The sequence below is a fragment of the Mus musculus genome, chromosome X (genome assembly GCF_000001635.26).
Source record: "Mus musculus strain C57BL/6J chromosome X, GRCm38.p6 C57BL/6J".
In the NCBI taxonomy this organism is placed as follows: Eukaryota; Metazoa; Chordata; class Mammalia; order Rodentia; family Muridae; genus Mus; species Mus musculus.
The window spans coordinates 130,158,577-130,184,657 of NC_000086.7; the positions used below are offsets into that span (position 1 = coordinate 130,158,577).

A 26,081-nucleotide genomic window follows, 5' to 3' on the forward strand; every position below is an offset into this window, starting at 1 on the left:
TAAATGTCATAATTCCACTGAGTTAATTTTGTCCTGATATTTGGAAATCATAACTTCTATTCAATGTTCAACTCTTTAAAGTTTTTTTTTTTTCATTTGTAGGAACATGTAGCCATGCATAGAAATTGTTTGCCAGTGGCAATTCAAATCACAGTAATTAGATGGTTTTGGTTTAATTGTTTTATGCAAGAGGCGTGGCAGGTAATCTAATAGTAGGAAACTTGTTGGTAAATTATTCTTGTTTCCATTTTAGTTTAAAACTAAAAGTAGACTCTACGTGTAGGTACATGATGACTAACAGGCAGAGTAGCAACCATTTTCTGACTACATTAGACCGCAGCCAACTATACTATGGTATTTTCATGACGGTATTTTATGTGTTTGATGTAGGCTTTTGTCCTGGTTGTTAGATGTTGTTCTGATAACATCAGTTTTCAGCTTTTGAAGAATCTCAATTACATAACAGTAACTAAGGTTAGTGTTTTTAATTAACACAGTTTTAAAGAGTAAAGTCACTATATGCTATTCCTTAATTATTGTCTGGTCATGTCATATCTGCTTAATCTTTTTACATGTTAATAAACTAAGGGAAAAATTGAGATCATTAGATTTCCTTCTATAATTTAGCACTGTAAAGATTAAGAGAGGGATTGTGGCCATTAGAAGTAAAATGGTTTTATTTATGGACTGAGCACAATAAGGCCCATCAATAAATTCTTTCTGCCACTAATGATCCTCTGTCTCTCTAATTGTGTGCAAGTGTGACAACAAACTAATTTCCTTCATTCACTCTTGCAAGAAATAATGTTGAGACATATCAAGTTTGCCTATGAATTAATTTACTTCTTTGAATTGTGTTCTGTGTTGGTAAATGAAATTAGCCGTTGCTATGTAAGCCGATGACCTTTAAGGGAAATACTTATAGTCCCTCCTAGATTATCAACAAATGCCTTCGGGAAGATCAGGTGTTCTAGCATTAGAGTAACTTGCATATCACTGGCATCTTAAGTCTTACACCAGCCATTAGTTTTAGTAAGGTAGCTAGCTGTCTCCTCAATCCGTGAGTCACGGTGTCTGACTGAGTGTACTAAGGGTTGAACATCCTTTAGCAAGGGCTTTATGAAGGTTACAGCTCTTGCCAAATTCTCCCCTTTATGATAGAAATGCTCATATCCTACCCCCTTATAATGAGTATTTGTAATGGACTTGGTGTGTTGACTGAGGTTCAAGACAGCCTTGTTTGTGAAACTACTCGACTATCTACTATAACTTCCTGATTTTTCTGAGGTCATTATGTGTGACTCAACTGTACTTTTTCTCCAGAAATTGTACATTTTGTAATTTCTTTCCAATAGTAAAATTATTTACTTCAGTTCTATGTTATGTAAACCAAGAAATCAAATTACATATATAAAGATGTGTATTTTTATAAAAGTTGTGTGGGTTCTATTGAAAATTATTGGTTTGGTTATTTTAAATTTGCTTTTATATCACATGTAATGTATTAACCTAAAACATAGACTGAATTTCACAAAGGCATCTGTCCTCAGAATCCTTCAGGACTTTGAATTTCTTGATATTCAAATTCAGAAACCAGTCTGCAAACTGGTTTAGAAAATGCATTTTTTTATCTAGATTATAATGTAAGTGAAGATCTACTGAAAGAAACGTGAATAAAAAATCCTAACTTACATAGAAAATGTTAGCATTCCATCTATAAGATTGATATGTAAATCCTATTTACAGTGTGTCTGTTTAAATATTTAACAATTGTATTTTGTTTTATGAATGTTTACTGTAACTGACCTGTGTGATTGAGCCTCCTTGATTTTCTGATGATTATTTCCATTTTAAGACATAAAAAAATTTATTGCTGTTCTCTAGTATTCCCAAAAACTCTTAATAAGTTCTATTATTTCTCTTTGATATAAAGTGCCATTGCCTGCTCATACCTTTGTGTGTGGATGAAGTTCTAGGCATCAGATCTAGGACCTCACACTAGTCAACATCTCCAGCTAACATTTTTTGTATTGTTAAAAACCATTTACTTTCCCCAAATATAAACTCAAGTCTCATAGGCTATTGTCATTTTACCCAGTTATATTTATAATTGTTATGAATAGAGAGGGTTTCCACCAAACCTAATCACAGTAATTTCTAAGAGAAAATATGGTTTCCTTATTCCAAGTAATTGTGCCTTCTTACACATGGGATAGTATTTAAATTTTTTAAAATAATAAACATTTAGAGAACAGTGAAAGAATCAAATATTTAGGAGGCAAAGTAGATTATAATATAAATATTCTAGGAACTATAAAAGCAGAGACTCGGCAGCATTGGCATATGCCTTTAATTCCAGTACTCAAGAGACAGAGATAAGAGATTAAGTGAGAGAGATAGAGACAGACAGACAAATAGACAGACAGGAAGAGAGAGAGAGAGAGAGAGAGAAAGAGAGAGAGAGAGAGAGAGAATAAATTTACTGTACTTCAAATGTCTGAATGAATAGAAGAAAGACATAAGAAGAAACTGGTTAGAATTATTAAGGGAATGACCTTTCTATCATAAATTTGATAGTGGCTGATGAAATGTAAGACTCTCAAGTGAACACTGAATTATGAAATGCATGATATAATTAGAAACATGCCAGGACATGTTTGGGAACAGTAAAAGATAAGCATGTATTTGAAAGAATGTAATGTCAGTGTATTGGCAGTAGATGAACTAAATGGATTTTGATTTAGTAGCCTAGAGTCAAAACTTATTCTATATCACCTCTACATTGTCACAGCTATATGAACAATCATAAATCCCAGTCATATAGTTTACTGATACAATTATCTAAAGAACACGAATCATGAGAAGTGTGTGTGTGCTTGTATAGATGCATGTATTTTTATGTGTGTGTGTATGTATGTATGTGTATATATATATATATTTATATATGTATGTTTACCAAACTATATATTAATATCATATAGTATATATGTTAATATATTATATTCATATATGTGCACAAAATCTATAATAATATATGTTAATATAACATATTAACATATTAATATGCATGTTCATATGCTATATACTGCATATTAATATATGTTAATGTATATTTTACATGATATCAGTATAAAAACTATGCTAATATGCAATCAGTCATGTAATATAATTACCCTTAATATAACACCTCAATATTATGAGGTGGCTATAAGACTTGCAAATCCATTATAGTATTATGAATCAACATGATATGTGAATTTGTAGGAATTTTTCTATGTATCCATTCATTATTTATGAGACCCCATACTATATACTATAAGTAACAAATCACTCTAACAGTAACATCTTTGTTCAATCTATTCAATATGTATTTCCATATTCTGACTGTATATAATGCACTATGGTAAGCCTATTGAATAATAAAAAAAAATACTCTTACCTTTAATCAGGAAAAAAGAACATGATTTTCTTGATAAATATCATTGTAAAAGATTACATTAGGTTGACTTATAACCAAGATAAAGATGTTAAATAATTATCTCAAATATAGGTTTCAGTTTATTAGCTGTCAAAGACAGTGAGGCTTCACTTGTATGAGACTTTTTGTTAGAGTCTCACCATTACAAAAGAAAAGGATGAACCTAAGTATTAAAACAAAACAAAGTGACATTACCTCATGGAACTTTCTGAATTTGGAGAGTACACAGACTCATGCTTGACACCCATACTGAGGATTCTGTCATTCCAGTTTGAAGGGTTCCATTATCCTCTTCTGACTTCCATGGGCTCCTGCATTCATATTGTGCATCTATATATATATATATATATATATATATATATATATATATATATGCACTCAGATATATACACATAGACAGATAGATAGATAGATAGATAGATAGATAGATAGATAGATAGATAGATATTTAAAAGAAGTAGTAATCTGAAAATGGACTGGTAGGTAATATAATCATATAAAATTATACAGTTGAGATCCAACTTTTAAAGGACCCATGCAAAAGTAATGATTCTTCAATTATTTGTTGCCGCATAGTGAGTCCAAATTTATGATAGAAAATTCAGCAGTATTTTTTCTACCTAATATATAAACTTTAACTACTTTGAGCCCTTGAGTCTCAAAATGATTGAGGTCATATACTAGACTCAGTGTGTACAGGAGAAAATTTGAAAATATTTTTATGAGGAAAAAATTCGTGTGGAAAATGAAATCTGTTGATATATGATAAGAAAGACAAGGGATAAAAAATACCCAGTGCTGCTTGTTGCTCTGCTGCTACTCATTAGTGTTTGCTTATTTTTTTTTCCCCTAAGATCATACCCTTTGTTAGGCAGCAATATTCTGCTAATGGAAAAAAGAAATGAGCAGTTTACAATTATTTAAATAAGTCATAGTTTTGCTATTTCTAAAAAGTAGTAGAGAGAACTCTTCCCCTTAAATGAATAAAAATCTCAAATAAAATTAGAATCCTCGTACCTCTCTAGTCATTAAAGGATGACATTACCAACAATTTACAGAGAAGAATCTATCGAAATGCAATAAAATGAGATTATCTTGGCAAAATTGAGATTTCTCTTTCTATGTCATGCTAGAATTGTAACTGAGAGCTGGCCTTTATAAGATCAACGAAGAATCTCTGTATGAATCATGACTTGCATATTTTTTTTCCATTTTTTATTAGGTATTTAGCTCATTTACATTTCCAATGCTATACCAAAAGTCCCCCATACCCACCCACCCCCACTCCCCTACCCACCCACTCCCCCTTTTTGGCGACTTGCATATTTAAAGAAGTAATTTAAGTTGTAGTTTATAATCCACACCACACAGAGAAAGGAGTATACTACAGACATACTTTGATTCATGTATGTAAAGGAGTACAGTTTAACACTTCTTTCTCCAGAGACAGCAAGGTTGCTATATAGTGTTGATAAAAACTACTTTCATTTTTTGTTCACCATGGAAATAATGGTTGATTTTTATATTTAGGCAACATGTAGGTTTAATTAACTTAGCAGTTCCATAGTAATCTGTAGTACTTACTTGTCTTCTATCTTAAAAATATTTTCATTTGTGTTCAAGTAATTAATCACATTCATTAGTGTCTAATTAAAGTCAAAAGCCTATGGTAGCTATTGGGACTTCAGATATAGTACAAGGCTTCAATTTTACATCATCAAATCAAGATGTGATATGGTGACATCATTGTTCTAAGAGTTATTTTTCCTTCAAGTTATTATGTTTATGGACTAAAAATATGGGGACCAGCTTTAAGAATCTAACAGTTAACCAAAAGAATCTAACAGATAATTGTAAGCATCAGAAAAGTGCCACTCCCAATAAAATGACAAAGACAGATGCCAATTAAACTATCATGATGGAACAAATTGAATTATATTATCAGCAGACCCTAATAAAAACTGTGTGTGTGTGTGTGTGTGTGTGTGTGTGTGTGTGTGTGTGTGTGATTTCTTAAAAGATGGACAACAAAGACTGTTGGAGAAATAATGATCTGTGCTTCTTGTTAGCTTGTTAGAACTAATTAACAATATGTTTTAAAAATATAAATAGCAAAGCCTAGCTATCCAGTTTTAAGTGACGAGATCAAGAATACCACAATAGAAAAAAAAAGACAATTAAATTAGATGCCAAATTCTGAAGGAAAGTGGTCTTCTAAACTTCCATATTCAATTTATGAATCTGTAAGTCAATGTGTAGTTGACATAAGAATGGAAGATTTCTTTAAGAGGTTGTTGTTTAAATATAGAGATGTTCATCTTCTATATTATAACAAAATCCTTTATCAAAGAAAAATGCATTAAGAAAGAGAGCTTTTAGAAAAAAAGAGAAAATGGTCCTGGGGAATGCTTCCATCTAAATGGCAAGAGGCAACATAAAAGACAGGAAATGAAACTGAAAAACCCAAACACTATTTAGAATGAAGGGAATCTGCATTTGGAGTCAAGCTAATATTATACTGAGCGAAATATGTATTCCATGTATAAAGTAGTCATTTTGTTTATGTAAAAGAAATGAATTTTTCACAGATATTAAAAGGAAGGGACCCAGATCACTTTGCTATATAATATTGTCTAAAATCAAGCATAATTCCTTATTCTAGGTGGATGATATTATATTAAACATCACTGTCTTTTGTTGTAGAATACAGAGATTCTTGTGGAGTTTGCTGGGAAAATAGATTTTATACTTTTAAGAATATTAATATTAAATATACTTATCAACTTTTTTCTTCCCTTCTGTCTCTCTCCGCTTTCCTCCCTACTCTCCTCAAATTGGTTCCCTCTTCTTCCCCATTTAGTATTGTTACATATATAGATATACATACAATCTGCTGAGTCTATTTATGTTGTTCCTGGGTATGGCTTCAGGGCTGACTACATTTCTTTGAACTTCCTATTTAGGGGACTTATCCCATGGAACAGCAAACTCTCCTACTCTCAGCAGTCATCAGCTACCTATAATTTCTTGTCCAATGATATTTCCCCCTTCTACATTACATTTGGCATTGCCTCTTTCTTTTTTATCCAGCCATTTTTGAGAAGGTTTTATAGCAGCATTTTTGATATTCTGATTCCTACACTCTTCACACGGCTCCTTTGTTGTTCCTTGAGCTAAACATAGAAGAGGTGAGATGTAGATGAGTCCATTGCTACTGGGCTCCTCTTGGTATAGTTGATCTCTGTATTGTGTCCAGTTGTAGGGTAATTTTGTTTGTTTTCCATTGGCTCTAATAGGGAAACTTCTTTGAATCCATACAGTTATCTGTGCATACTAAAATAAGATATAAAACATAGTTATGAATTATGCTAGCCTCGGGATATGGCTGTAGTAGATTCTCTTCTAAAATCCATAACCTCAGTCGTGGCAGTTGGCTAGGTTCCTAGAACTGGGCATTATTTCCCTCCTGTTGAGGATTCCTGCAATCCAATTATATAGCTGTTGCTTACTACTGCCATGTGAGTGCCACTTACTGCACCTTTATGGATATCTTGCCATGTGATCACTGTTGTAGTTCATAGGTGTCGCAGCTGGCCTGGAGTATTAAGTGTTTTGTCTCTGTTGGCAGCTTGCATAGTATTTAATTTGAAAGGGATTTTTATACACCATTTCTTGGTTTTCTAAATATTAAGTCCTTCCATAAAAACTTAAGGTGTAGCCCTGTTCAGATATCAGTTTGGTTCCTAGGGCAACCTTAATAGTATTAGCAACTAAACTTGTTTTTTTTTTTTTTATCACAAACACCCTTTACAAAGAGTCTCAGATAATTTTTACCTTGATATCCCTAAACACACATACACACACATGCACACACACACACACACACACACACACAGGCACTCACTGACATACAAGGTCAGCAAGGCAGGCAGTATTAATCCTGTTTTGTAAATGAAAAACATATAGGACAGGAGACTATGCATTTTTCCCAAAATCATATGGAAAATAAATGGGACTTAGGCGTCTGAGTACTAGACAAGTTCTCTGTTTTTGTTACTTTGCAATTGTGCATTTGTTATTCAGTTACCTAGGACTCCTATGAAAAGCTTTAGGATTCCTTCAAAGCTTATCAAATTATCAAGGGAAATGATGAATTTGCTATTTGTTATATATAATTAAAATTTCAATATCTGGGATTGCATACATTGGGCTATGAATCTAAAGTTAGTGATGGCTCTTTTGGATTTATTTTGAGTTTTATTAATTCTTCCTGGCTTTTATTGAATGAATTGTCTTTTAAAGGGTCCTCACTGATACTTCCTGGGTTTCAAAGAGTTAATTGACTTACAAAACATGTTGAGGTTGCACCCAGGAAATTATTCACTTATCTCCTAACATCTGGAATATTGTTTTTTTTTAATCATTATGAATTTATTTCTGTATACTGTGGCTATTTATGTCAAGTAACGAAATATGTCAAGTAAACATTATGTATTATTACTAATAATTTGGTGCAGTTATCATCATTTTGAAAACATTCACAAATATTTCTTTATTTTGAAAATATGAGCAATAAAATTGTTGAAGAGGTTTGAGTGCATGCCATTGGAAAAACCAAAACATATTTTTATTGATCTGCATCTCCTCAAAAAATATCATTGTTAAAATGTTTGTCATCTTTTCCTAATCATATCCACTTCCACAGACTTTTTTCCCACTTCTAAACCATTAATCAAACAAGGAATGATACTAAAATGTCAACTGTGAAAAATTTAAGAAAAGAGAGAATCAATATGAAACAAAATATTAAATATTCCTTTTCCTGATTACTAAAAAATGTTTATGAACTCAAAATTGATAAAGCTACTATTTCCCATAGTGGGGCCTCAGCTCCATCACCATGTTTGTTTTTTTTTTTTTTTTTTCGTCTCCATTTCTGATTCCACAAAACATGGGACCATTAGACTTTTCTGTTAAATGACATATGGCTGCCATCAAAAGTCCTGTCTTTAGAGGATCCATTTTATCCACTTGCTTCCTCCTCTCCCGTGGCTTTTGAAGCTATTTGCCTGCTGTCCTTGACTTACTGCCTTTACTTATATTCTCCCCCTTTTCTCTGTGTTCCCTTCTAGTTGCACTGGGCATACAACATACACATTTCAATCATAATATCCAGCATCAGTCCCGTACTTTTTCCTTAGGCCATCTTATTTTTCCTTCCTCTTTCTTTTTTTTTTTTTAGATTTATTTATTTATTATATGTAAGTACACAGTAGCTGTCTTCAGACACACCAGAAGAGGGAGTCAGATCTTGTTTCAGATGGTTGTGAGCCACCATGTGGTTGCTGGGATTTGAACTCTGGACCTTCGGAAGAGCAGTCGGGTGCTCTTAGCCACTGAGCCATCTCACCAGCCCTTCCTTCCTCTTTCTTATTGCTCCTTTCAAATCCCAACTTCTAAGTGGGAGACTGAAGTCACACTGCCAACCTAATGCAATGAAACTTTTAACCCTACACTGCCATAAAGTTAGAATGTCTTACCATTTTTACCCCTCTGTTCTCTGTGCTCTCAAAACACAGGAGTCCATTTTCTATATTCATAGATAAGAATAGTCTTCCTTTTTCTTTGTGAATGAGAAAATATCACTTTTATTTACTGTCCTATATCTCACATAATATATTATCCCTCTCCTTTAATAATTATTTTCTTTTTCGGTATTTAGTAGCACTGAAGTCTGACCATGACTCTAACTTTATTCAAACAACTTGCAACAACATAAACCTCATGAAGTCAGAGGTAGTAGTGTATTCCCCTCTCACATGTTTGTCCTTGCTATTTCCAAAGGACAATACTGTACTATTGTTAGCTTCAAAATTGATGTGTTTTATATATGTACATTAGAAGAATGTCAGCTACTTGGTTTGGCTATACTTCCAATGTTTAGAAGTACTATTACCCTACAACGTGTTGTTACTAAGAAAAAGTAGAGCAAATTGGTTAGAACCATAGGCTAGATTATATAACTTTGGATATTGGTTCTGCCATTACGTGTTATATGACCTTGAGGTCATTTTTAATGTCTAGGTTTCTGATATTAAGTTAGTAACAAGATATTTTGTATAGGGAGCTATTGAAGATAAATTTTGTGTGGGAAACATAATTATTAACACTGAGACCTGTAGCTTTGTAATATCTTGAACTACATTAGCTTCCTTTTTAAAGCCTATTGTAACTGTACAGAAATCAGTTATAAAGAATATGTTCAGGTCAGTTCTTAAATTTTTAACAACTCTAGGAGTAAGCCATATAGTGACATAACAGAGAGGTTAATTGGTATGAAAAATTTGATTTCTCTGTCTTATTTTGTACAATGATAATTTGGTAATTGAGAAGAAATTTGTTTTACTTTCTTGTAGCTGATTTTTCTGCTTTTATTGCCTGGAATTATAGGATCTAGCTATGAATTTCTGCATACTTTATGTTGTTTATGTTTATCTTTTATTTAATTTGAGGGTTTTAGAAGAAAAAAGTTCCCCAGCATGCTTTGCTCTTGTCTATATTTTTGCTATATAAAAACGTGTTGTTTTTCCTCCATGCTTATATAGGAATATATTCTTGTTCATTTCTGTGAAAGACACATAACCTTCTCTACATTGTGGAATTGATTATATACATTAGACCCTTCAAGGGATAGAAACTGTCTCTACAAAGATATCTTATAGCATTGCGCTTATAGAAGTATCTAAAAGACAGAAGTCTGCCTCCATCCACTTCTTTATTCTATAAAAATCCATATTTGATTTATTTTTTCATATCCTTATGGAAAATCTGGACTGGGAATTTGCTGGTGTCCCTCTCAAGATAGCATTTTTTAAAAATCTAGAACATGTATCAGCAAGGTTTTTCTACAAAAAGCTTAACATTAAATATTTTAGATCGTGTGCACCAGATAGATCTCCTGTTACAAGGACTTCACTTCGCCTCTGTACCGCAAAAGCAGCCACTGACCATACATAAATGAATGGGGCTGGCTGGATTCCAACAAAACTTTTTTTTTACTCGACCAATTATGCATGTCCCCTTCAGTCTTTGTTTCTATTTAAATAATTTATTAATGTAAGATAATTCACAGTAAAGATCACAGTTTACAAACTTTTGCGTTGATATTTTTCTCTTCATCTAAAATCAAAAGTTCTATTTTACTAATTCATTTCATAAGTTTTACATTAAAGTCTGTATTCTTTCATAATATTGTACTAAGCTTTTATCAGTCATTCTCTTATTTCTGGTACTTTTGTTTACATCATGTTTATACTACTATAAATAATACCTTGTAAATTTCTTTGGTGAACTTTTTGTTTTCTTTCTTTTAGAAAGTTTTTTTTTTAAGGCAGTTTGAGGCTAGCATACCCTAGTATAGCCAGTGAGAATGACAGTGAGGCCAAAGGAAGTTGAAACTTTTATTGGCTTAATACTTTTCCCTTCCCTTGCATCACTGTTGATAGGCCAATTTTACAATTTAGGAATAGAAAACAGTTTGGGCTTTGAAGTGTATCCTCCTCTTCATAATCAAAATTCTAGCAGGTATTTTTATAGTTTTCAGACCTTGTAGGTTTTTCTTTTTTTAATTTAATGAACTCCTGTCACCTCCAAATGCAATTAGCTTTCTGCTTGTTATTGGCAACATTTGTTTCAAGAGAAGTGTTGTAGCAAGACTTCTCAGCAAGGCAAAACATCTTAATAGAAATATCCATGGTGTCAGTACAAGAGTAGAGGAACTCAGGGAAAGGGGCACAGAGAAAAAGGAATAAATTACAAACATAGCCAAGAGGGAAATGACCTTAACCAACATCTAGAAATGTTTGTACTTGAAACGAGGCAGGGGTGCAGAAATTATTACCTAGATTTATAGAGCCAGAAAGTATCTACAGACTAAATTATATCATAGTAATATACTGAAACAATGTAACTGTTCTGAAGTCAGATCAATATGCAAATGCCTGTGGGTGTCCAGTGCCCAGGCAGATCTGCTTCAGCAGGCAGCTGTTTATTTGAAATCTCAGCTACAATAGTCCTTGTATTTAAAACTAAGTAGGCCACAGTTAATGCTTGATCACTTCCTCCAGAGTTCTGTCCGTTGCTGGTGCTAAAAACCTGGGAATCATTCTTACCAATTCTTTCATTACCCCTCACATTTCATCTATCTCAAATGCAAACTATCTCTGGTATCTTTAATCATCTCCTGGAAGCCTTCCGTATCTTTCTGACCATACTTAGGGTAACACCCCCCCAAAAAAGAAAAATAAAAACAGAACAAAACAAATGAAAACCCTTATTACAGAGCCTCACTTACCTTTCTAGCCTCGTTGTTGTTTGTTTTTGAAACCACTCTTTGTGATGAGGTAAAAATATCTATTTCTACTAGATTTATGGAATGATGATAATAAGATAAATAATCAAGCTTTGTTTTATGTAGGGATCAGTTTCAGTAGTGATGAACGCCAAGAACTATCAAAATCATATTCCTTTTACTTCCCTTAGTTTACATTGCCTTATTTCTGGGCACCTAGCAATCCTGTTAGTCTCTATAGTTAGTTAATGAAGGGTGACAATTTAGCCATAGAGTTAATAAACCCCTGCAAGCATCTCCTGTCTGACCTGTAACCCTATTATCCAGCAGAACAAATGCTAATCCAGGCAGCAGAAATGTGGAATAGACTGAAATGGCTCCAGCATTCTGACCCCAGCATAATGTCACTGATGCCATGACAACCCTTGTTCAATTTAAGTGAAATTGATAGCTTTGTACTTGTACTTACCTGGAGACTTCATACATTAAACATGTTTCCCCCCCAAAAGAATTGGGTCAAGTACAAGAATATCCACACTATATCATATAATCCTAGTAATTTCCCTAATGAGTTCAAGAATGCAGTTCCTGAAAAATTTGACCGTGATCAGAAACAGTAGACTAAGGAATATGATCATTTATGTAGCATTTTAGCTTTCTAAAAACACTTTATATATATTTAGTTCTTGCTGAGAAAACATTGAAATAGTTTACTAATCCATCTGCTTCTTTCACACCTTACTAAGCAAATAATATACTGGAAGAAAGCCTTTTTTTAAATGACTACTCTCATGAAGTCATTGTGAACACACACTTAAAGAGTAAGAAGTTAAGACTGGCTTCATAGCAATAGCTATGACATCAGCCCTGGTGACAGGCAATTATTGGAGGATCTGGGATTTTGGCCTAGCCAGGATTACACAGTCAAACTCAATCTCAAACAAATAATCAAATAACCCAAACCAAAGCAGATAGTTTGAGAGTGTCTTGATGAGAAACAATACTAATTTTATCACCCTAGATTATCACAATTTTAGCACTATTAAATATAAGACTTTTTTTCATGTGCTTTTCATCTCTTTGATTTTGCTGTAATAATTACTAAATTGTTAGACTGCAGAATGAAGCTCACAAATAGTTTCGTATTGAAAAAGTTAAGATTTTTTAAATTTTGGATTTCTTAAACTTTTTATTTTCCTTCTAGGCTTAGTCAACATGCTTTCATTTTATATGAGTTTTTTTTATAACTTTACTAATCATTTTAAAGCCTCTATTGTCATATTTAATAGTGTCTTTTGACAGTGTTTGATTTTGTTGCTAGTTTTCTGATTCTGAGGTAAAGTAAGAGTACATTGCATACATTTTACAAGTGAAGGTATTAGTATAAGACTTCATGATGGAGAAACCCTGTCTCAAAAATAGTAAAAATAAACTTAAAAATAAGAATAGCACTTCCATTACTTAACTCTCTACAGGAGTACAGTTCAAAATAGCCCAATAACCCCTCAATAAATGCTCTACATGACCTATTAAAAGTTGAGATGTGAGTGATCAGAATCTTTTTTTTTTTTTTTTAAGGAAAATGTTTTGTTTTTGTTTGGTTTTTTTTTGTTTGTTTGTTTGTTTGGTTTTGGTTTTCCTCTCCATTTATTTTATTTCTTTGAAACAGGGTTTAGATACATAACACAAGCTGGATAAGCTGGGCTCCTCCTTCTGAGTGCTGGTTTTTTAATAGAAACATTCTTTGAAATAAATGTTGCTCTTCTGATAATAAGAGCAAATATTTCCAAAGAGTTTATATCCAGCATTGTTTTAGAGAAGTTTCAACTTGCTACGTACTTCCCAGTCTTAGCCTTGAGCTAATACTGTCAGCAAAAGCAGGAGATTTTGGTTTGTTTTCACCTTTGATTCAAAAATTCACACATAGTATTTGCTGTAGGCAGAATAATGGTTGCAGGGGAGTCAGCAGGTGGGGGAAGTGAAGTTCTTCATGGGCTGCTGTCCACTACTGTAGATTTGTAGTCAGGATATAGAATTTTTTTTTTTTTTGCCTAAAAATCATTATTTAAAAAGTTTCTTCCTTATTCCCCAATCTAGCTAACCTTTTAGCTATTTAGTTACCTTCTCCTAGTTATTGGTAAATTTTCTTTCTATTCTGTATTCAAAGTTTAGTTTCTTTATTTAAACAGATTGTGTTCAGATTTTGGTTTTCAGGACTAGAAACTCAACATGTCAATGTACCCAGATACTGAAATGTACTTACGGAATTGTTAAGAGTTAAACAATGTGGTAGTGGTTGTGTTTCCTTACTATAGTTCTTTCACACTCTGATTCAGTTCAGACCACATTATGAGCTCCATTTAGAAAACTACCTTCCACTCACGGGGACATGTGATAGGGATATGTGAAGGGGTCAGGGGAGCACATATTTTTAAATTATAGTTACAAAGAATGCTACTTAAACTGAAATAGTGGCACACATGTATGATCCCAGCCTGTGAAAGATTCATGGTGAGTTTCACGCCAGTGTTGTCTGTATATCAGTACCCCCCATCCCAAAATAGAAAAAAGAATGCTAAGGAATGGTAGCTAAGTTGCTACCATGTTCTCTTAAAGTTTTAAACAATAATTTTCTTCTATGTGCCACTTTGTATTTCATTTTGGAGTGATATGGATTAGGAATTTCATATCTAGGTCCTATTTCCCATTTATGTTCTTTAAAATCCAAATAATCCCTTGGTGATGAGATTTTGCCATTGTCATTGTATAAACATATTGGCTTTATTTCCATATATAGCGTTCTTATAAAATGAATCTGTTAGCTTATACATGCATTTGAGAAAGCATACAACAATGCCCATTGTTCAAGGTGCTTTTAATATCTCACACATGCTTTCTGGATGAGTCATTTTAATGGTGTGTGGTTCAGCTGATAGTAATTCAACTGAATGTATTCAGTTACGGAAAATTAGCAAAGGCTTGTAGTCACTTTTGAGCCTGTTCACTCATAGTCTTACATGAAGAAATTTTTACTTGCACTTTCTTTGAGCTCAGATGTAAGAAGAGCCCTGTTACTTTGTCACTGTTTAAAATTGATTAAAAATTTAACACAGAAGGAAAAAAAATAACCAAGTTCGTTTGAAAAGCTTTTTGATTTTATAAATAAGTACATTGTAAATATAATCTAGAGAATGTCATCTAAGTACTATGATTTTATTTCTTTAAATGTGTATTAGTTCTCCTTTATACTATGTAATTGAAGAGTCTTTCCATCCATTTTGTCACTTAAAATATTTATCTCATATTTTGCTTCTCTTAAAGTCATAAATTTAAAATAATTTGACTAAAGATCAGGCTACTATCATATATTTGCCAGAAGCCAAGAAATGCATGCATATATTTTTCAACTCCAGCAAGTAGATAAATAAAATTTGAAAGGAAAGTTTCTCCTACATATAACTCAAGAGAGTATACTATGCTTAAAAGGTTATTTATGGAGTACATGAAAGAAAGCTATAAGAAAGAACATGGTAGCTATAATTTAATTTTTACTGTTACAATTCAGATTCAGTAATTCAATAGCAGATGTAAAAACTGAAATGAGAAAAAAAAATGAATTGCCGAATTGCCACCAGACTGACTAATCAGTCATTAAAAATGTCCGTAGTGGGGATTTACTTGGATAGAAAATGTTTGCACTGTCATAAAAGACTCCGTAATTTATATTAGTGAACTAATATAATGACAGGCACAAAAATACACCCTCAGCCTGAGGCTATTCCAAAGACAAGCATTTGTAATCCAATGTAGTACATAACTAGTTTTGGATCATCTGGTACTGCCACTACCAGGAAAAGTACCCCACTTCTCTCTCTAGTAGAGTAGGAGCTGCATAAATATTCATTATAGACCTTGACTGTTAAGTCTGTTGTTGTTTTTTTTTTGTAATATTTTGCCCATTTCGTTTTTCACTCTGTGTGTGTGTGTGTGTGTGTGTGTGTGTGTGTGTGTGTTGTACCTACATGCCATGTTGCACATGTAGAAGCCAAAGGATTAGGGTTGGGAGTAGGCTTCCTATTTACTTCTTGTTCTAGCCAGTCTCCCTCTTTTCTGTTGTTTTGAACCCTTCCTACTTCTCTTGCTTGTAAACTGGCTTATTCTCCTGTCCTGCCATGGGCATTGCTAGGATTACTATTTGGGATTCCTGCTTTCTCATGTAGATTTTTCTGTGGTATCCAGGAATTGAAGTCAAGTTGTCAGGCTTTTTACCCATTCACCCAACTCATTGACTCCAGCTCTTATACTTCTTAGATTAAAGCAGTGTTTTTAACAAGTAATTTACCTGATAAATCCATTATCATTCTTAACACTTTCGGGTTTGTTCAGTATGTTCATAAAATTCTACAAAGCCAGAATAACTTTTAAATGTTTCTAGGGACTCTTACATGTTTTAGTTTCCAAAAACATTTGTTAAATTTGAACTTCCTTATATTTACAGTAATTATCATTACTTTCCAGACTTAAAAGTCAATGTATCCTGTAAAAGTGATGTACAGAGAACACAAATTAGGTTTAGTACTTTTCATTAAATGGAATTTTATTTTTTCTAATATTAAATTATATCAGAGCACAGTAGGGCTAACCAGTAAGGGAGGGTCTCCTTATTTTCTTAGATTATGACTACCCTATTTAAATTTTAACTAGCATATGTATGCCCAGCAGAATTGTAACACTGGGAGATAGACTGTAGAGGGAAGAATAATGACATACACAAAGAATCTACTTCCATAAAAACACTAATTGAAGAAACAAGTTATAGCTTGAACTGATACTTTTCTTGCAAAATGAAGAGTACCCTTGATTACTGTTTTGACAAGGCAGATTTATGACTAACAGGTAAGAATTTATATAAGCTATATAAGTCAAAAAAAGGAAAATAGTGGTGTAAATTGCCAAAAAAAAAAAAAAAGCTAATAACTAAGTCACTTTGATTATAAAGAATTTTGTGCTTTGGATCTAGTATATGATACTCTATATTGACTAGGTATTCTTTTTGTAACATATATACATGTATGCACAAACACATGCAAGCACACAACTAGGATCTCAGACCAAATCAGTCTGTTATCATCTCAGGAAATATGTGTTGAAAGAAGCCAAGAGGTAGGTGAAATGTGTATTCCTTCCCACCAACTCTTATAAGATACTTTTGATTTTTTTATGGAGATAAAAGTCAACTCCATAATTTGTAAGACCCAAGGTATAATGACAATGTGGGCTGGAATTGAAAATAATTTTATTATCGAGAATAGTAACGTCAAAATGTTAAACCAATCCTGTGGTCTTTTAAGCATTTCCCTGCCAAGTGATGGTATATGTGTCATGCTCATGAAGTCATGAATGATGGAGAGATTTTTCTGAGACACTAAGCTGTGAACTGCAGCTGCTGTAAAATTATGGGAAGCGCTGTAACTTAAGCCTCCTTTATTTACTTTCTTTTATTCTCTATGCCTGTTTCTCCGGAATTATCTACTCTCATCTCCGAACCCAATAAAATTCTAGTATGTAAACTCTATCATAAGCTCTGTTTTACAGACACCTTGACTATATAAATGACTTTTTTCAGATTTCCCTTTAATATCACTTCTAAGTCAAAGTCAAGATGACTTCCACCAATGTAAAGACAAATGTGTAATGCTAGAAAGGTTTGCATGTGCATATAAGGTAGAATTCCCCTGTTATTCTATCTCGAGCGTTTTATCCTTTGGTTTAGTTACAGTATAAATAATTCATTAGAAATGTAGTGCAGAGGAACTAATACAGCTTTCTATAACTATTCTTCTTTTTCCCATTTCCTTGCTTTCTCACTGTGTAAAGTATATCCTCCTGTCCTCCATCTTTCTAGGCAGGTTTCAATTCTACACTTCCTTTTATATGACATAATAGTTGGTATAAACTGTGGATCATTATTATATCTAACCTATGCTGCAATGTTAGTTGTGGAAATGTACATATACATATGAAGCAATGTTTCTTAAAATGCAAATATTAATTCAATAACCACTAAGCATTTGTCTTACCACTACCTTGCCATTGCCACCCTGCATGGCACACAATGAGTTGAACCTTTAGCTCACCCATTATAAGGGTAATAATCAACACAAGATAGGATAACGAAGGGAAAACATAGCTAACGTAACTAATACATTGTAAGATATGGAAACTTTCAGAAAAAAAGAGGTTTAAAGTTTATTTGGACAATGTAAAGCTAATAGAACAGAGAAGGCAACAGATCAAGACTCTCCAAGAATCTGTTATGCTGCTATTGTAGCAATCCTTCCTCCCAAGTGAAAGTTTTCAAGAAAAAAAGAGAGGGACCTTCCTAGGTAATAGGACTGGTTTGGGGTTGAGGAATCTACTTTCTGTGAGCTAGCTACATTGGAAGAGGGAAAGTTAGTAAGTAAGTAAAGGGCTTGCTGGAGCTATCAGGACAGGATATCAAAGAGTGGTTGTTTCTGGGGGCTTTCAATCTCCTAATGTCAAAGTACTCAGCATGCCAACTATATTCGTTCTAAACCCCAACCACAGCTCAAGATTTTGTAAAGTTTTAAGACAAATTAAGACATAATGTAAAAGATGATAATGAAATCATACAGAACTTAGAGAATGGATCTGGACAAGTTTATGTAGAATTGAGGATCTGATGTGTAAAATTGATCAGGACGAGTCTAGAAATATTGGTTCATTCACAGATCAGTAAGAAAATATAGGTTAATAAAATATTGCATTCAAATTTTTAGATGGGGATCTTTCTTAAAAAGACTAAGAGCCTAAACCTCAGTGTTGACTTTTCATTGATTTGGTGAAGAATGTAGAATTGTAAAGGTCTGTGGGCAGAAGAAGAAAGAAAATGGTGGTTCTCAGTGTAATGCAGTGAAAGTAAAGACCTATATTTTCTCCTTTTTTTTTTTCTCTTCAGAGATTAGCATGCTCTTTTGCTCTGCTTTCAAGGAGAGGCACCTGTCACTACCTTACTCTACTATGTCTTCAACCTCCCTCCCCTCTTGTTCTTGGAACCCACATGACTAAACATCTAGTCAACTTCACACCTTTTGTTTTTCCAGTAATCGGAATGTGAAAGGAGAAACCTTCTGGATTTTTGGGAAGACTACAGAGAAAGAACCTAAATGTCAAAACCTCAATTTTAAAATCAGGGATTTCCTTCACAATAAACTTGTCCTTTGTGAACAGTGATGGCTGTAGCATTAGTAAAGTTTTGGCAAGGCGAAAGTTCTTCAAATTCTCTCAAAGAATATTTTTTAAACTTGTCAGAGCTAAACAAATGGAGTTGTATTGGACAGAGCCATTTATTCTAACTGATTAGTAGAAAAAAATAATCTTCAGCGTTAGTGTTTGATTTTCAGTCTCTTAAATTTCTATGTATATTAGGGTGATTTTTTCCTCATTGAATGATAAAGGTAATCTTGTCAGGGTGATGAATTTGGATCAGAATAATCTGGCTGAAATTTGCCAAAGGGATGATTTAGTCAGTCTGTTTATTTTTTTATTGTGATGCTGATATGTCTCTGAAAGAGAAAAAATGTGCTGGAATAAGAAAAATGTATTTTTCTAGTTGTGTTCCACAGTCTTTAATGAAAACAGTGTTTCCTAGTGTTGGCTTTAGAAAAACAGTGTCACAGGCTATGTATCAACTTGTAACCCTTCCCTTGTCTCCTCAACTAGAATTTCATCAGATTCTGTTAATACTGATAGAAGTGTCTTTGTCCATAATTCAGTTATTTTTTTAATTGTCTTCCTAAAATGAAAGCATCATGAAAAATCCAGAAGGTGTATATGTATTAAGGAGCAGCTTGAATACATTTCAATTTATTAGGTGTCAATAAAAGTAGAGGAAAAGTGCAGAGCATATTAAGGATAATTAAATCAGCTAATGAAAGTGTTTGAAGGGATGCTGAATCTCTGTGGATATGCCTGTGTATTCACCTTTTGTATCAACAATTGTTTTTCTGTCTCTATTGAGTATGAAATCTTAAAGATGGGAATTCTTCCACAGGTGTTGGTTTATAAAACTCAGAGTTTTCACAAAAAAAGCAAATATTTCATTCTTTCATGTAACTTACCCTTAAATCATTTACATAGACAAGGAATTCATTAATAAGATAAGGTCTCTTTGAACCTTACTTTCTCTTTAATCTTCAATTTAGATTTTAAAGAATGAAATATTAGGTGTCCTATCAATAAATTTAAATAGGAATGGGTTCGTCTGAACTAATGGCTGAGTAAAATGATGACATTTCTATATTAAATATGATGATTTGGTATATTACATTACACATTTTCATTTACCTCATAGAGAGTAGAATTTTTATGAGCAGTAACTCAGAAATGTGTGAAATGAGTTCGTGGAGCCATTCTCTCCATTTAGGAAAATCCCTTAGCAGATACTGGTTTTAGTTGTTTTGTGGAATACCTAGTAAAAGATTCTAAATTTTCTGTACCTTTTTCTTTAGTTTCAGCTCAAATACTCAAGAGCAACCTTGTAGCAATGGAACAAAGCATTCTTCATCTGGAGAAAAACATCAAGAATTTCCCACCAGCAGAATCGCACCATGATAAGTTTGTGGAAAAGATGATGATATCCTTTATATAATCAAGCATTTGTTTCTGTGTTTGCATGTGTCTATCCATCTTTTTACTTTGTGGTTAGTTCTAGACTCACTATTCTGTAACATTAGATGAATCTGCGTGTATGCTGCTTTTGTTTTTTTATTAGCAGATTAAATTTTATTTCACAGTGTTTTGAATTTGGTAGAAGCAAGAGAACAACTGGATCAAAAAATTACCAGTTTTCAAGGACAGATTTGATTTTGTTTGGAAAACCACAAGATATACAAGGTAAATCTTAGGTGGTTTAATTATATCTGAAAGAACAAAGCAAATAATCTTCTTTAGTAATCAAGCGCTTAAAAGATAGGATCATTGTGAAAAAAATGACCTTTTAAAGGGGGTTATAATTATTTCTCTCTTCTATGGACATATTCACATGCATTGTCTGAGGGTATCCATGCATTTTGGGTGACTAATATTAGTAGACTGAAAGATAAATGGATAGATACATGGATGCGAAGAGAAATGAATTGATCAGTATTTGATGGATTTAAATCAGCTGAAATACATGAATAGAGATAACAGTAAATATATCTTGATATATACATATGTATGTCTTGATATATACATATGTATGTGTATATATGTATATATATACATACATATACATATATATATATGAAAAAGGAAACTGTGAGAAACTATATTTAGTTTGAATTGTTGAATGGTAAAGCTGGTGTCTTAAGATAAACTACATTCAGAGCTGATTTTCTTTTTCTATTCTGTATTTTCAGTAAGAGCCATATTTTCCTCCTCTGGGTTTAAATAAGTAACTCTAACTGCAGATTGATTCACTACTTTATATCTCTAGAGGGAATAAATACTGCAATTTCTTTATCAGATAATAATTCCTTCAACAACTATATGGAGTAACCTTCGTTCAAGGTTAAACCTATCATCTTTTTCTTCTTGCCCGTGTTTCTTTCCTAGCCATCTTAGATGTTATAATACTGAACCTAAGAATTACTTAAGGTTGCTACTTGGCATTTATATACAAATTATTTTCCACACTTATTCTTTTGCCTTATTTAATAAGTGTGTATGGCCCTTTAGTGATACTACATTTGTGAATAGGAACATTGGATGAACAAGTTTGTCAGCCAGTGAAAATAGGCAATGCTCACTTAGCCAGGGTTTATGTAACTGGCTGTAGTAAGAAGCTCAATATGAACCTTGCACTTTATTGGTGATTAGATTTATTTTTCTTTCAAATATGTCATATTGTCCTTTGGCTGGAAACAAACCTTTTTCATTTTGACTCTTGCTTCATATTTTTAAAATTTAATTTCTGATCCCCTTGTTCTATAGAGTATTTTCTTTTACAGTTGGCTGATGGCCACACAACAGCTTGCGACATTGAGTCTTTGTTGTTCATTTTGAAAAAGAAAAAGAAAAAGCTAATTTCAAACCCTCATGAACTTGGCTTGGACTCCCTATTTTATTTTTCTCTTTATGCAGGTAATTAATCATTTTAAAATGAAAATCCAGAGCCTTCTGTATCTATATGTTACAGATGAACAGCTATTCTTCATTTAAAGTGTGACTGTTTGTCCACAAGAGGATTGGAAACTGTATTAAAATGTATAGGATTGTTACTTTGCATTTCGTATCAAGACAAAATATGACAATTTATTACAGAAAGTGGAATATTTAGCATCTTAAAAAATATAAATTAATAAATTATACTCGTGAAATTATTGTACAAATTAGTATTGTTCTGGAAATCTCCATGAGTGCTCAGTGAGAATTTCACTCTTCTAGAAAGACACATCAGGCCCTTCCGGTCATTGCCAGCACCCAGTCACCTAGGGCGCAGAGTCGGCGGACACCCCCACGGTCCATAGAGGACTCTCCATGAGATCTTAGGATCACTGGTGAATGGAACACAACTTCTGTTCCAATCCAATCGTGCGAGACCTAAGACAGCAGAAGGGAAGCAGAAAAGCAGCCTGACCAGGGGCACAAGTCCCTTCAATCTGTACCAGCAACCGGTCACCTAGGGGTCACCTAGGACACAGTCAGTGGACACCCCCACGGTCACTAGAGGACTCTGCACGCAATCTTCCATTCACTGGTGAGTGGAACACAACATCTGTTCCTATCCAATAGCAAGGGACCTCAGACAGCAAAAGGGAAGCAGAAAATCCTGACTGACCAAGGGCACTAGTCACTTCCGGTCAGCACCAGTACTAGGTCATCTAGGGCACAGAATTAGAGGACACCCCCACAGTCCCCAGAGGACTCTCCACAGGATCTTAGGATCAATGACCAGACAGCTTTTTGGCCCTCAAAAGAGACACCACTTCCAGGCACTATAAAGCAAAACGCCTAGGATCTTAGGACAACAGGATCCCAGGGTAACAGGAGCTGGGTCACACCAATATTTCAGGGTCTAAGAGGAAGCTTGAATGCCAAAAATTCTGACACACCCAGAATCTCAGGTTCATAGGAGCCCACAATCAAAGGATCACAGAGAAAGCTGGACTCTGAGGAGACCTTAATCAACTGGGATTATAGGAAGGAAAGGCTCCAATCAGATATGTTGAGGGTAGCAAGCACTTATGATAAACATATGGCAGGAGACAAGCCTAAGAACAGAAGCAACAGAAACCAAGGTTACTTGGCATCATCAAAACCAAACTCTCCCACCATAGCAAGTCCTGGATACACCATCACACGAGAAAAGCAAGACATGGATCAAAAGTCACTTCTCTTGATAATGATGGAGGACTTTAAGAAGGAAATACAGGAAAACACAGGTAAACAGCTAGAAGCCCTTAAAGAGGAAACACAAAAATCCCTTAGAGAGTTACAGGAAAACACTACCAAACAGGTGATAGAATTGAACAAAATCATCCAAGACCTAAAAATAGAAGTTGAAAAAATAAAGAAAACCCAAAGGGAGACAACTCTGGAGATAGAAACCCTAGGGAAGAAATCAGGAACCATAGAGATGAAAGAGAGAATCTCAGGTGCAGAAGATTCCATAGAGAACATTGGCACAACAATCAAAGAAAATGCAAAGTGCAAAAAGATCCTAGCTCAAAACATCCAGGAAATCCAGGACACAATGAGAAGACCAAACCTATGGATAATAGGAGTAGATTAGAATGAAGATTTTCAACTTAAAGGGCCAGTAAATATCTTTAACAAAATTATAGAAGAAAACTTCTCATACATAAAGAAAGAGATGCTCATGAACATACAAGAAGCCTACAGAATTCCAAATAGACTGGACCAGAAAAGAAATTCCTCTCGACACATAATAATCACAACAACAAATTCACTAAATAAAGAGAGAATATTGAAAGCAGTAAGGGAAAAAGGTCAAGTAAAATATAAAGGCAGGGCTATTAGAATTACTCCAGACTTCTCACCAGAGACTACGAAAACCAGAAGATCCTGGACAGATGTTACAGACACTAAGAGAACACAAATGCCAGCCCAGGCTACTCTACCCAGCGAAACTCTCAATTACCATAGATGGAGAAACCAAATTATTCCATGAGGAAACCAAATTCACACAATATCATTCCAGGAATCCAGCACTTCAAAAGATAATAACAGAAAACACCAACACAAGGACAGAAACTATGCCCTAGAAAAAGCAAGAAAGTAATCCTTCAACAAACCTAAAAGAAGACAGCCACAAGTACAGAATCACAACTCTAACAACAAAAATAACAGGAAGCAACAATTACTTTTCCTTAATATCTCTAAATATCAATGGACTAAATTCCCCAATAAAAAGACATAGACTAACAGACTGGCTACACAAACAGGAAACCCACCAAGGAAAAAGACAGACACTATCTCTGATTGATTGATTGAAGAATGATTCTGGAAACAGAAACTAAGCAGAGACACATTGAAACTAACAGAAATTATGAAACAAATTGATTTAACAGATACATCCAGAACATTTTATCATAAAACAAAAGAATATACCTTCTTCTCAGCACCTCATGGTACCTTCTCCAAATTGACCATATAATTGGTCAAAAAACAGGCCTCTAAAGATACAAAAATATTGAAATTATCCCATGCATCCTATCAGATCACCATAGACTAAGGCTAATCTTCAATAACAACATAAATAATAGAAAGCCATCATCCATGTGGAAGCTGAACAACACTGCCCTCAATGATAACTTGATCAAGGAAGAAATAAAGAAAGAAATTAAAGACTTTTTAGAAAATGAAGCCACAACATACCCACACTTATGGGACACAAGGAAAGCATTCCTAGGAGGAAAACTCATAACTCTGAGTGCCTCCAAAAAGAAACTAGAGAGAGCATACACTAGCAGCTTGACATCACACCTAAAAGTTCTAGAACAAAAGGAAGCAAATTCACCCAAGAGGAGTAAATGGCAAGAAATAATCAAACTCAAGGCTGAAGTCAACCAAGTGGAAACAAGAAGAACTATTCAAAGAATCAACCAAACCTGGAGCTGGTTTTTGTGAGACTATGCTGGGGCCTAGCAAATACAGAAGTGGATGCTCACAGTCAGCTATTGGATGGAACACAGGGCCCCCAATGGAGGAACTAGAAAAAGTACCCAAGGAGCTGAAGGAGTCTTCAACCCTATAGGTGGAACAACAATATGAACTAACCAGTACCCCCGGAGCTCGTGTCTCTAGCTGCATATGTATCAGAAGATGGCTTAGTAGGCTTTCACTGGGAAGAGAGGCCCCTTGTTCTTGCAAACTTTATATGCCCAAGTACAGAGGAAACACCAGGGCCAAGAAGTGAGAGTTGGTGGGTAGAGGAGCAGCGGGTGCGGGGCCGCGAGTAAGGTATAGGGGACTTCTGGGATAGCATTTGAAATATAAATGAAGTAAATACCTAATAAAAAATTGGAAAAAATATGAAAAATAGAAAAACACAGCAAAATGATCACATATATGCTCTATTTTTTACCTTTGAAGCCATTGAACAAAGAGATGTAAAACCTGGCTGGCATGGGAGATTAGAACCAAATTCAGGTCCTATGGTAGAACAACAAATTCTCTTAATCAACCACTGAAAACCCTTTCTAGGCCATGGATTCTGTCTTAAAATGAACACCATGTTCCCACATATAATACAGGACTCTAAGATATTTCTATCACTTGCCAATAAACTTATTTTTTTTCAGGTTACTAACCCTTTATATTCAGTAACTATAGTGCAAATATGATAGCACTTTACCTAATGAACTATAATCTAGCTGTAAGAACTTTGAGTTTAAAAAAAATGGACAACCCTTCCATGTCCTGGCCTCTACCCATAGTGCCAGAACTATGGGTAAAAGCAGGGGCTCATGAGTGCAGGTTGAATCTTCACTAGTTCACCAAGTCAGACTGTGTCCAACATCATCCCATGCTTACCCTTTCTCTTTGTCAGTATTAACTCAATGCTTATTATACCATATGTCAGACATTGTCAGATGTTAAACTACGATGGTGCACACATGGAAAACTCCATTTTAATATACTTGCAGCCTGGCATTTACATGTTCTCTATATTACTCTACATTTAGCAGAGATTATATCATATTTCTTAACATCTATGTACCTATC

General features: G+C 34.0%; 1 protein-coding gene across 3 annotated transcripts in view; it reads left to right on the forward strand.

Annotated features, from left to right (window-relative positions):
• The window catches only part of Diaph2 (diaphanous related formin 2), a 716,167-nt gene that overhangs the window by 408,909 nt on the left and 281,177 nt on the right, over window positions 1-26,081 (forward strand). For all 3 annotated transcript variants that reach the window (XM_006528581.4, XM_006528582.4, NM_172493.2), the window contains one exon: window positions 20,360-20,484. In XM_006528581.4, the coding sequence (XP_006528644.1) occupies window positions 20,360-20,484 (125 nt within the window). The remainder of the gene's footprint in view (window positions 1-20,359; window positions 20,485-26,081) is intronic.